The sequence below is a fragment of the Chlorocebus sabaeus genome, chromosome 7, assembly GCF_047675955.1.
Source record: "Chlorocebus sabaeus isolate Y175 chromosome 7, mChlSab1.0.hap1, whole genome shotgun sequence".
In the NCBI taxonomy this organism is placed as follows: Eukaryota; Metazoa; Chordata; class Mammalia; order Primates; family Cercopithecidae; genus Chlorocebus; species Chlorocebus sabaeus.
In genome coordinates, this window is record NC_132910.1 from 69,783,319 (window position 1) to 69,796,563 (window position 13,245).

The 13,245-nt window shown below is 33.9% G+C and overlaps 1 protein-coding gene across 1 annotated transcript in view; it reads right to left on the bottom strand.

Moving 5' to 3' along the window:
- Positions 1-13,245, bottom strand: part of PRSS12 (serine protease 12) — a 78,538-nt gene that overhangs the window by 29,297 nt on the left and 35,996 nt on the right. Inside the window, exons 6-8 of the mRNA XM_007999652.3 lie at positions 11,554-11,695; positions 8,567-8,763; positions 3,785-3,926 (exon numbers count right to left, since the gene is read on the bottom strand). Of these exons, the coding sequence (XP_007997843.3) occupies positions 3,785-3,926; positions 8,567-8,763; positions 11,554-11,695 (481 nt within the window). The remainder of the gene's footprint in view (positions 1-3,784; positions 3,927-8,566; positions 8,764-11,553; positions 11,696-13,245) is intronic.

The following is a 13,245-nucleotide window of genomic DNA, read 5'->3' on the forward strand; positions in this document are numbered from 1 at the left end:
TACAAACAATATGCTCATATGCTAGACTTTGTCAGACATTATGTAATGCATCATTAAATAATGCCTTTTACTTTCTGTTCACTTTAATCGGATCTGTATTAGTTACCATTCACATTTCCTTTTTTATTATCTCATTTCTGTCTTTCCCATTATTAAAAGGCTTTCTAATACTATTTTGATTCTCAGTGTTTCCAAGGACTGGCTGGAGGAGAGATCTCTGAAATTCCTATTTATGAGGCTCAAACTTTATAACAGCTTCAAAGTTTCCTGGATTCATTTCTACAAATAAGCCCTTTATTAAATATTTTTTGTGATTCAAAATAGACATGATGAAAATTATTTATATACATATGTTCTTATATGAAATCCAATTTCCCCTCAGCGAGAAATTATAAAAATATGCAAGTATATTTAGATTAATCAAATAGCTAAACAATTCTCATTTAAATACTATTTGATGGCAAATTGCAAATTATGTTATCTAGTTTGTTACAGTAACATTAAATTACTGAATTACTTATAAGACTATTTAAAACACGATTATAAAGTCTTTTGATGCTTTTCTTGATTGATAAGTATTACAGAAATATTGAAAGCTGCAACAAACTTTGTTCACTTAATCTAGATTGTGTTTCTCATCTAAAATCACTTTTTTCTGCTTTAATGAGGTATAATTGATATAAAAAATCTTCATCAGTTTGGACATATGCATGTATCTGTGATACCATTACCACAACCAAGGTGCTAAATATATCCTTCACCTCCAAAAATTTCCTTGTGTTCTTTTCTGAGGTTTGTTTGTTTTGTTCTTTATGTTCTGTTTTGGTTTTCATTTGGTTTTGGTAAGAACACAAATAAGATCTATACCCTCAGCATATTTTGAAGTCTATAGTACCATATTATTAACTATAGGTACTATATTGTACAGTAGATCTTTAGAACTTATTCATCTTGCATGACAGAAACTTTATACCCATTGAAAAATAATTTCCCATTTTCTTCTCCTCCCAACCCCTGATAACCACCATTCTATTTCTGCTTCCATAAGTTTGACTATTTTAGATATCTCATATAAGTGGAATCATGCAGTATTTGTCTTTCAGTAACTGTATATATATGCATACCACGTTTTCTTCATCCACTCATTTAGGCTGTTTCCATATCTTGGCTATTGCAAATAATGCTGCATTGAACATGGGAGTGCAGATATTTCTTTGATGTTCTAATTTCAATTATTTTGGCCATATACCCAAAAATGGGATATCTAGATCATATGGTAGTTCTACTTTTAACTTTTTAAGGAACTATTTTCCATACTGTTTCCATATTATTTTCCACAGTGGCTGTACCATTCTACATTCCCACCAACAGTGTATAAGGGTTCCAGTTTCTCCACATCCTCACTAACAGTTGTTACTCTTTGTGGTTTTGATCATAGCCATCCTAACATGAGGCTAAATTCACTTTTGAGTTAAATGCTAAATGGACTAAATGATTGTGTTAGGCCATTCTTCCATTGCTATAAAGAAATACCTGTGACTGGGTAATTTATAAAGAAAAGAGGTTTAATTGGCTCATAGCCCTACAGCCTTTACAGGAAGCTTGGTGCTGGCATCTGCTTGGCTTTTGCTGAAGCCCAGGGAGTTTTCAATCATGGCAGAAAGTGAAGGGGGAACAGACAAATCACACAGCAAAAGTAGCAGCAGAAAGCAGGGTGGAAGGGTGCCATACACTTTTAAACAACCAGATCTCATGTGAACTCAGGGCATGAGCTCATTTATCAGCAAGGGGATGGCCTAAGCCATTCATGAGGGATCTGCCCCCATGATCCAAACACCTCCCACCAGATCCCACCTCCAATATTATGGATTACATCTCAACATGAGATTTGGGTGGGGACAAATGTCCAAACTATATCAATGATGATAAATAAAAAGCAATCAACAATTTAGAAAGAAATTCAAGTAATAACACACAATTATGTGTGTATTGATGATGCTTGATGAACACGCTTAGGATATTTTTCTCTCCTTAAACTTAGCTGAGACACAATTTGAAGATCAACTTTGGTGCCAATCCTTCCCTTTGTATTTCCAAAGGTAATACTAGGCTTCTTGGATCACCTCCACCAAAACAATAAAATTAAAATATGGCCAAGAAACCAGTCTCAAAGAGCAGTATCTTTTAATGGCTGATTTTGGGTGAGGAAAGGTATTGAGAATGTAATGTAATACAAAAACAAGAATAATTTTTTTTTTCAAATGGAAAAAGGAGTGATAGAAACACAGTGAGCAAAATAAATTTAAAATTAATCACTGACTAAATTCACTTCCACATCTAATGTAGACTCTCCCTACTTTACGGTCCCATATTCTGAAAATTGAAAATTTATATCACAAATGAAGGATTAATTGGCTGTAGGACAACTGGAATTGCAACTGGGTCCAAAACTGTGCCATAAATTGAAGTAGTATCGAGTAACCAGAAACAATCAAATCAAATCAATATGTGGCCAGTATTTTCAAATGAATGACAGAAGCTCATTTTAAGAAAGAAGTAACTCTTTAGAATAAGCATTTAAAAATTCAGATATGCTCACCAGTAACCATCCCAAATAATTAGGTTTTCCTTACTTATAGACAAGCCGATGACAGATCACAGCTGAAGTTTACCCCCAACATTTTAACTTTTATTAAAACAGAAATGCTTTTTAAAATAAACATGTATTATTTATAGAAAATAACCATATGAACTGTTCAATATTTAAGATGCACACAGATATATAATTAAGGATATATTTTTAAATCCAAATTACTATTAGTAATCTACTCTGAGCTAGGCAATTTATATATATTATCTTAAATTTATAACCCTCTGCATTATAACATTTTCCATATTTTTGTTACTTTAAAATCATTACTTAGGGTGCTTTCACAGTCATTCATGACATATGCAGAACCAAGTAAAATTTTAAATTACCCAGCTGAGGTCTAACCAACAGGAGATGATCTGCCTTCTTTTTTCCTCCTTTCATATTGTAAACACGTGTCCTTTTCACATTCTATTTAGTGCCATGTTCTTACTGTAATTCATGTCTGAGTGAAGCATATCTAATGTATGCGTTTTCTCTCAAAGTCACATCACAGCCTTTCTGCACTTACGGACACTACACAGCACTTCGGTACTACAAATGGGGGCCATTTTAAACAGTGAAGTCATCAACAAAGAAAGCACAGAAATGCAAAAAAAAAAAAAATTGGCACCACACAGACCATAAAAAAGGACAACTGTTTACAAGTATGAAAGCTGAAACAAGAAGGGAGAGCAGTGACCTCAGCTCTAGGAGCAATGGCTCAGCATTTGCTAATTCCGTGTCCACAGCGACTTTATAACTACCAAGAAAAATGAGAACCAACAGTAATTTCAATAACTCTAGAGTCCCTTAAAAGGCTACAGTGTTGAAACATTCATCACAGAGAAAAGGTTAACTGAGAGAAGCTGATACAAGCAGTATTATGACTAGTCAGAGTTATTAGATGATTTTGTTATTAGATAAAAAGCTATATTTCTTATGTGACATAATATTTCTTGTGAGAAGATAGAAAAATGTGAATAGGATCTACTTATTACTTCTTTTTGATTCTGGATCAAAACAATATGCGGCCACTATTTTCAAATGAATGACAGAAGCTCGTTTTAAGTAAGAGGTAACTCATTAAAATAAGCATTTAAAAATTCAGATATGCTCATCAGTAACCATCCCAAATAATTAGGTTTTCCTTACTTATAGCCAAGCTGACGACAGATCACAGCTGCATCCTTATCAGTCCATCCATCATCACAGATTGTTCCCCACTGGCCATTGATAAAAACTTCCACTCGTCCTTCTTTCTTATTTTCTCCATCCATCAGTCTGACAGGAAAACCTAAGTCATGATTCAAAAGTATTAGAACAGCCCAAACCAGCAAACTGATGCTAAAGCATGAGCGACTCTACAAAATACAATTGTTCTTTTTAAATCAGCTATAAAATCAGATGGGAAATACTTTTTTTGAGAGAGAGGAGATATATCAATAAAAATTTTATTCATTTTTGCAGTGTCTCTTGCAGCCTTGAATTCAAAGTGCTCACCTTGCTCAACCTTGTATCCCCAGACTGTGGAACAGTGCCTGGCATATAGAGGATATGCAATCGCTGTTTGTTGAATGAATGAATAGCATTATAAAACCGTGAATTACTTTATTACACCTTACTTCTAAATAGTAAAAGAATATAACTTGAGGTTGTTTTTGCTTCATGTCTGTACATTTATCCGTGAACAGAGCTAGAAGTTTATACTCCAAAGCCAAGATTTTTAGAAAGATAGAAACAGACACAACCTTGGCATTCATAGTTAGGTAACTTGATTGAAGTCTAATGCTGGAGGAGGCAAAAAAAGAAAGAAAAAGAAAAAAAAAAAAAGCAGTAAATAGGGACAATTTCCATCTAAGGCTTTCCATTGATTTTAAGGGAAAGAATTAAGTCACAAAAATTACTGACTTAAAAGTTGAGAAACTGAACTCTAGCAAATTAAGATTTATCTAAGTTAATACAAATGAAGGGATTTGTAAAGTGTCACGTATCACCACACCAATAATTATGATGTTGAACTGAAACTCCTCACTGTGACTTGCATGGGTTGAATTGTGAGGTCATTAGGGTGGGCCCTAATCAGATATGCTGGTATTCCCATAAAATGGAGAAAGTTGGACATGAAGAGGGTGATGTGAAGAGACATGGGGAGAGGACTGCCATATACAAGCTAAGGAGAGAGGCCCGGAGCATCTCTCTCTCACACAGCCATTCCCTCACAGTTCTTTCTGAAGGAATGAACCCTACTGACATTTGATTGTGGACGCCTAGCCCCCAGAACTGTGAAACAATAAATATCTGTGTTTAAGCCACCTGTGTGGAACTTTGTTATAGCAACCCAAGCAAGCTAACACTCACACATCTGATTACCTAGTTACTAGAAGGGTCTCCAGCTTCAGGGCCAAGATTTACTGGCAAGGATTTAGGGAATACAATGAAGCATGGCAAAATTATCAGCAGAACTAGGGAGGCAGAAGTCTGCAGGTAATGGACAATATATTATTTAATATATGTTTAAGCCAATATGTGAAGTTACTAAATCAACACTGGTTAACTAAAAGAAAATACTGTTAGCAAGATGGACACATTCTATTTTTATTCTTCTGACCCATTTTTTACTTCTCCATCCTTCTGTGTTGCCCCAAGAGTTGCTGGCTCCCCAGTGTCTAACCCTAATCATGTTCACTTCATGGGACAGGCAGTATATAGCAGAATCACATAGCAAAATCAAACTCAACAAATGTTTATGGAGTGCCAACTCTATGTATGCACTGCCCACTATTAGCTGAATAAAAACTTGGAGTTTCAGCTATGTCATAAAACACAATATTGAAACTTCATATTTCTTATTAATGTATCTGAAATTCGGGAGTTCTTTCCAAGAACAGAAAGTGAAAAAGTAATCCTCAGATACCAAAATCAAACAAATGAAATTCTTTTCTTAAAGTTTTCACTTTTTACATTTTTGGATATTTGGTTCAAAATTAAGAAAACATTTGCACATGAAATTAGATCTACATGTTCCATTCTGGTAGTTTTATAGGCACTTTTTCATATACTCTGAAAATACAAATGATAAAGTGTTTTTAAAGTCTAACTTGCATGGCTTTGTAAAAACAATGCATACAATATTTCTGAACCTAATTTTAGCCATTCATTCTACAAAATCATTAAATTCTTAATTCTTGAAGGGAAATTGGATGACAAAAGTCATGCCATCCATACGTTGTCACTATTAAGTTTGTGTTGTTATGGAAATAATAATACATAACATGTTTTATTTCTAAAATCTTAAATAGATAAAATTTTTGGGAAACCTAAACAATCCTATAGGTATACAATTATCTTTAAAATATATCTCAAGTTGACTTTCAGTAGTTTTCTTCAATTTTTCCTGTAACATAATACATTATTTTTAGAAAATAATACTGTCTGTTAGAAAAAAGATAAATTCTAACATGCAAACATACACATTAAAAGCCTAATTTTAGGCTGGGCTCAGTGGCTCACGCCTGTAATCATAGCACTTTGGGCGCCAAGGCAGGCAGATCACCTGAGGTCAGGAGTTTGGGGCCAGCCTGGCCAACATGGCAAAACCCCATCTCTACTAAAAACACAAATATTAGCCGGGCGTGGTGGCAGGTGCCTGTAATCCCAGTTACTCGGGAGGCTGAGGCAGGAGAATTGCTTGAACCCAGGAGGTGGAGGTTGCAGTGAGCTGAGATTGCGCCATTGCACTCCAGCCTGGGTGACAGAGTGAGACTCAGTCTCAATAAATAAATTAATTAATTAATGTAATTAAGCCTAATTTTATACTGTAAAATTGAGTAAGAGGCAACAACCTCATGGGAAAGAAATCTTTGCCAGGACTTAATACTCTGAACTTTAGAATTAATGTAATATTAAAATGAGAAATCCATATTTTTACCATCCCAGAAATTTCTCCCAACTCACATAGGCAGCAACTGCATTCTTACTAGAATTACGTTTACTAACCTAGAATACTACTTTTGAGCATTCCACCCACCACAGACCCAAAAGAGTAGCTATAGGGCTGTCACTAATTTTGAGAAAAGTTTCCCTTGACATATAAAGTTAAGGTCCAGAAATTAGCCTTCAAATAGCTGAAAATAGCAATAGTCCAAGAGCTCATCATTGCAGTGCCAAAGATGTAAAAAATCTCCATTGTTTCCTAAATACTGTTATTTATATAGTTATTCTGTTATCTCCTTCTCTAAGCTTCTCTTTTAAATACACAGTAGTTTTTAATAGGTGGAAGCAATGATCTATGAATGAACAAATAGTAATATGATTCTATCCCAAAAGGATATGTGACTCAGACATAATGTTCTTCAGACAAATGACTTTAGTTAGTAGACACATTACTGAGATTAGAACTGAAGAGATTCATAATAATGATCATATGTTTTGTTAATAATTATCACCCTCAGGTTTTTAAATTTTGAAAAAACACATCTAGAGTCCTAGAATTAAAAAGATTTTCAAGGGAACTGAAAAGATTTGTTATTCCAACCATTTGATGTATTTAACAACACAGGCCTACGGAGAACTCAGGTCACACAGTATTTCATCACTGGGAGCTCACAGAGCATATTTGCGTAGATCATCCCATGATTCCAACACCTGCTATCTGGGGCTGAGAGAATCCATTTCCAGCAAACAAGTTCCATCTCCCTCAACCACATGTAATCATCCACCACATAATCCTGGGAGGATCATAAATTTTTCATAAGAAGAAGGGGCAAGGGAAAAAGAAAACAAAATGAAAAGAAAGAAAAATGGAAATATGGCCTGAAAGGTATGGAATAAAAACATGTATTTTTACTTGGTATAATGCTAGATTAAAGCAGTGTCACCAAGCTTTCACAGTGTAGAATACAATGAGGAATCAGCCACAGACTTCGATAAATTTAAAGTGTGTAATATGGTTAAATACCCTGAGATTCAAAAAAGTTTTGTTATTTTATAATATGAAGATTTCAGCTTCACAGTCTCCAAACAGGAGAATACAAAGGAGTTGATTCAATCCAAGGTTAAAAGTAAAGACCACCTAAGGCTATATTAACATCTATTCACATACACACACACACACACACACACACACTTACTCTCTCTCACACACACACATAAATAAAGCTGTTATAGCATACTACAAAGTATTTTGAATATTTCCCTCCGTATTTTTCATTCATCTATATTCTGCCCTCTTCACCAGACATTAAGAAATTTATCAAGAATGTTTAATTGCTCTCTACTCTCAAGATGATCTTTATCCATAATTGTTTCAATACAGTTAGAGGGGCTAGCTACCTTTTATCCAACAAGTCTAAAAAAATATAAATGAAGAGTAACAGAGATCCCTGATGGGTTTCTAAAATAATAAGTTACATTAGAAAGATGAGTGAGCTATTAACTTTAATTAATTCACTTAGAAGACCACTGAGAAACTTAAAAGAACAATGGATGGTTGGTGACCAGTGAATGATAAGGACTAGAGAAGAAATGAACCATGAGACAGGGAGAGGAGAATATTCTTATTTTAAATCCTGTTCCAAATAGCTCACTAGAACTCAAGGTAAACGAAAATCAGAGTAAGTGATCAAGGAGTAAGGGGAATAGATACTGCAGCTTCTTTATTCCATTTTTCAGATACAGATGATTGAAAGCATTTTTAGTGAGAAACTTAATTTTCTAAGTAAAGAAAAACAACTTAGGGGTAGAAATTTCATAATGTTGGTGTAGAGACTCAAAAGATTATTTTTCTCTGCATAAAAATTACTGAAAATTAGACAGTTATGGGAAATAGACCCCCCAAAAAAGCCAAAGATGAGAAACACTTCACATTCAAGGCCAGTGGTTAGAGGTACAAGGGTACTGAATGATGGAAACCTGAGAGCTGCAGTCAGTCCTCACCCAGAGATAGCCTGTGTCCCTCGCTGCCAGGGTAGCAGGCAATGCTAACATCTTCGCGGTGGCTGCAGTCATGCCGTCCCCACTGTCGCCTGGAACACTGAAGAAATCTGGTTTCCTTTCCTGAGCAGCTGACATCATCCAACCATATGGGCCCTGTGCTTTCTTCAAAATGGTTGGCAGATGCTTGTTTACCATATCTGCAACAATTAAATAAACACTGTGTGTAGAACTGCTCTATCTTGGTTCAGGGAACCACAAAACATTTAACACAGGCAACCTAGTTCAGTGACATGACTTCAGAGGATAAGTATCTGTTCTTTCTCCTACCTTGGGGACTCAGTTTAGAGCTATATTTGCTCCATCACAGGTTTTAATCACCTTAAAAATGTTTGATTATTTCAATGAATAACAAACGAGAAATTAATACTTTTTCCCCATTCATTCTTGTGTTTTGTCTACAAAACCAATCAGAGATAATGCAAAGAGAGATCAATCTCAAATTCCTGACCGCAGAAATTATGACCAGAAAGCGAGAATACTTGTCTCGTTTTGCTTCTGATGCTCCCTCTAACTCATTTGATTTCAGCAGCTTTTCTTTGGTTTTCTCTCTTTCAAAATGAAAAGGGTGGATTAGTTCACTGACTGCTCAAGCACTATACCTAATCTACGATTAAATTTAGATTTCAGCCCATCAAAATCAGAATTATAATATTCTTAGCTTTTCGTACGATATACAAATTGAACCTTAAAAATTTTTATCAATTATATTTGTGTTCCAATTGAGTTTATTTGTAACACTGCACTACAGAAACAAAACCTAAATGTATAATAAACATATATGCTGCAGAAATAGGAGAGACCTGAAATTTTTTTTAACTTAGAAATTAAGTAAATCTTAATTTCTTTCATCTTCCCAATTTTATTTCCTTTTGTTCCATAAAATCCAAACCTCCAGAAGTCACTGAGCTTACAAATCTTTAAGACGTCTTTCAGTTCTAACAGTCCGTAAGATCCAACTCTTACTCATAATAATAATTCCCTTACTTGATGTTTTTATTATTTCTGTACTAAGAATATGAAGAGATCTTTCTATCTGACATGAATTTTCTTCATTTTTTTTCTATGCAAGTATTTATGAAATTTATTTGACAAAATGAATATTTTAATAAATTAAAACAATGAAGCTTTTTAATCATTCTATGGCTTTTCTTCCTTCTACTGCTGACTAATCAAGGCTTGGCTAGAAAAGTAATAAGCCTAAATCGCATATTGTTCACTTTTAACTTATAGACCATTTTTTCACAAAATACATTAGATTATCATCTATCCATAGCAACTACGTAACAGATAACAGGAAGTCATTTTACTTTGGAATTGCATTTATACAAAGAAACCCAAAGTTTACTTTTTCTCGTTACAAAAGAATATTCTCTTTCAAAAATTCCTCTGTAAACTAGAAACAAATGTAGCACATGCTTTGACTGCCTTCTAACACAATCATTTAGCGCTTTTTACACACATTATTGGGAACATTTTTAAAACGAATGTGAATACTCTGCATAGATTTGTGAAACAAAATAAAATATGAAGAAAAAATCAGTGTCAAGTGTTTTCATTAGTAAGGAAAAAAATGTGGAAAATAGAAATAGCAGGAATTATGAATCTCCCCAAATGTGAAAATAAATAGAAATAACATGATTTTATGAATCTCTCTAAATCTGTGAAAACAGAGTATAGTTGGCAGTCTAACAGAGATTCACTTAAATGTAAAGTGATATTTACTAAGTAATTCTTATCAATTGTCAGTATATTGTATTTATTTGGCTGTCATACCCTTTTACCCAAAAATTACAGTAACTTCTCTGCCCAAAAAAAGACAAAATAGGGGGAAATTATATGAATATTGTATCTTCATGACATCATTACTTATCATAGGAAAAATTAAGCTAACCTAATATTAAGTAAATTAGAGTATGAAAACTTGATGGATACTGTTATCATTAAAAATTGTGACTATAGCAATATAAAGTTAAAAATGTGGATAAAAATTACATGTCCATTACTAGAGCTGATATGAAGTTATGTATCCAAATTATAATGATAGCATAAGGATAAAAAAATATGGAGTTTTTTATTTTCATCATTTTCCAATGGTTTTACATTACTTTTATAAATTTTAAAATAGATGTTTAACATGACTTTGCCTAGCTTGAATGAAGGTATGATTTTAAAGTGTAGTGAACATCTGCAATCAGCTCTAATCAAGCTAAAATGAAATAATTTTGCCAGTTTTTTAAAGCATAAGACGATTACTTCAAGCATGACAGAGAAATATGGAAAACAAGAAAGAATGGGCATTCATAGCTTTCATTCAAATATTTAACTCAAAAGCATCATTTGCAGTTACTTCAACCAACTTAAGTCTTTACTATGGAATGCATTATGTGAGTGACATAAAATATATGTCCCAAAGTGTGATACTCAGCTTTTAAGAGAGTGAGGTCAAAAGCAAGTTCTAAAGGTCATCTCCTAACAAGAGGGCTGTTTTTCTCAAATAAAAGTGACAATTATCATCACATTCTGAGAAAGGGAATAATGTGATACCAAAGCATTTGACACTGGACTTCTCTGCAATTTTAGACAATGATGTCAAAACTAAAAACACCCAATAGTAATGACGTGTCAGAATAAAAATGAGCATTCAAAGTCTTACTTGAACAGACACAAGGGGACTTAGAGGTCACCCCAGCTTCAACTAGTTATTCAAGAAGAGGGGTCATGGCAGGAAAGGTAAATGAAATAAATAGCAAGAGGTGGCTATTCATCATCTTAGAAAATGTCATTATTTTTCATTGTTGTACTTCCATACACAGGTAAGAGAGAACATGTATTTTTATTATTATAAAAATTACAAGTAGGGATTAACATAATAAGACTTTTAACAATATAATCTGGCATTTAACTGCCTTTACATTAATGAACCTTACTTAAATCCCAACTGTCGACAAACCACGTATGTATTCAGCTCAGTCCAGCCATCATCACAGACAGTACCCCACTGGCCTCCGTAATACACCTCCAAGCGACCCTCATGGCTGCCTTTCCCACCTGCAAGTCTGATGACCCCATCTGTGATAAGGAGGACAGACAGAGACTAAGCAAATCAACCTTCAGAAAAAGGCAAAACATTTGTATTTCACAAGAAATATCACCATATTCACTCCTCGCTCTAGGCCTTTTGCTAAATTTATACTACATCTGTGCTAAATGACCCTCTGAAGTTATTGCATTGTTTCTGAAGTTTGACATAACACATTTCTGTCCTAATAAAATACTCTTTCCACTTGGTGTGGTGGCACATGCCTGTAATCCCAGCTACTTGGGAGGCTGAGGCAGGAAAATCGCTTGAGCCCAGGAGGCAGAGGTTATAGTGAGCTGAGACTGCACCACTGCCCTCCAGTCTGGGCAACAAAGCAAGACTCCGTCTCAGAGGGAAAAAAATATATATGCATATATATTTTTTGGTACTCCTATTCTTTTTATTGGTAATCCTATTCTCTATGTACAAAAATGTATCCTGATATAATTCCAAAGTATCTATTTAGATTTCTCTAGATTAAGTAATATTTGGTAAATTTCCTATGACTTTAGTCTCAAGTCGGAGCAATACATGTGATTTAAATTTAAAAAGAAAATACAGTAACTTGGAAATAGCTCAGAATTTTAACTGCAAATGAAAAAAATATTGAAACAAGATGAAAGAAAAAACTATTCTGGATAAAAGACAGTCTGTCATGTCAATGCATATATTACTAGTTAGGCATTCATGAATTATAAAAACTGGAAGATATGTCTCGCCTTTGTTCTTTTATTGATAATACAGATCTGAATTTGAATCTTATTAACTCAAATAATAATTAATTTGCCTATAATTCTATAAAGAGCCTCTAAGCAGATAAATAGTATAATAAATTTAACTCCAAAAAAGTAGATTTAAAAGCCATTTCCATACAAAATAATCCAAAAACTCTCAATGAAACATATAAATAATCTTGGGTAAGGGTCATACTTTTCATGAATCTCAGGGATCTTTTAAAGTAAAGGTCTCTGAGCAACAAACCATTTATTAATATAACACTTTACTGTCTGCAAAGCATTAGGACATGTATTATCTCATCTGAGCACCACAGCAATGTTACAAGACTATCCTCCTTTGAAGGAGGGGAAAATGGCAGTTGAAAACAATGAAGTGCTCTGGCTAAAAATCTGGTGTAAATATATTTCTATGGTGTATTAATGTGTTAATCTGCTAATAAAAACACTGCATGTATAGAAGTATGTCAAAAGAAAGATATAAATCTGGTATTTCATAGATTCTAACAAGTTATTGATTTTCACTAAAGAAATATGTAAACAAAACATTTTTTTCTTCAAGTTCTTTTTACTAAATGGTTTCTGATGAGTCAACTTCTCTTGCCTTGTCCATTTCCTTCTTCTTTTCCCTAAACATGTAAGTTTAACATACACACACACCAGTTTGTACTCACATATGCCCTTCTTAAAACACATGACACGTTTTGACAGGCAGGCTGTCATTTGGAATAGCCTGAAAATTGTGCACAGCAAAGTTAACTTGGTTTCTTTCACAGTGTGCTTTAATCAACAATTGCATCAATACC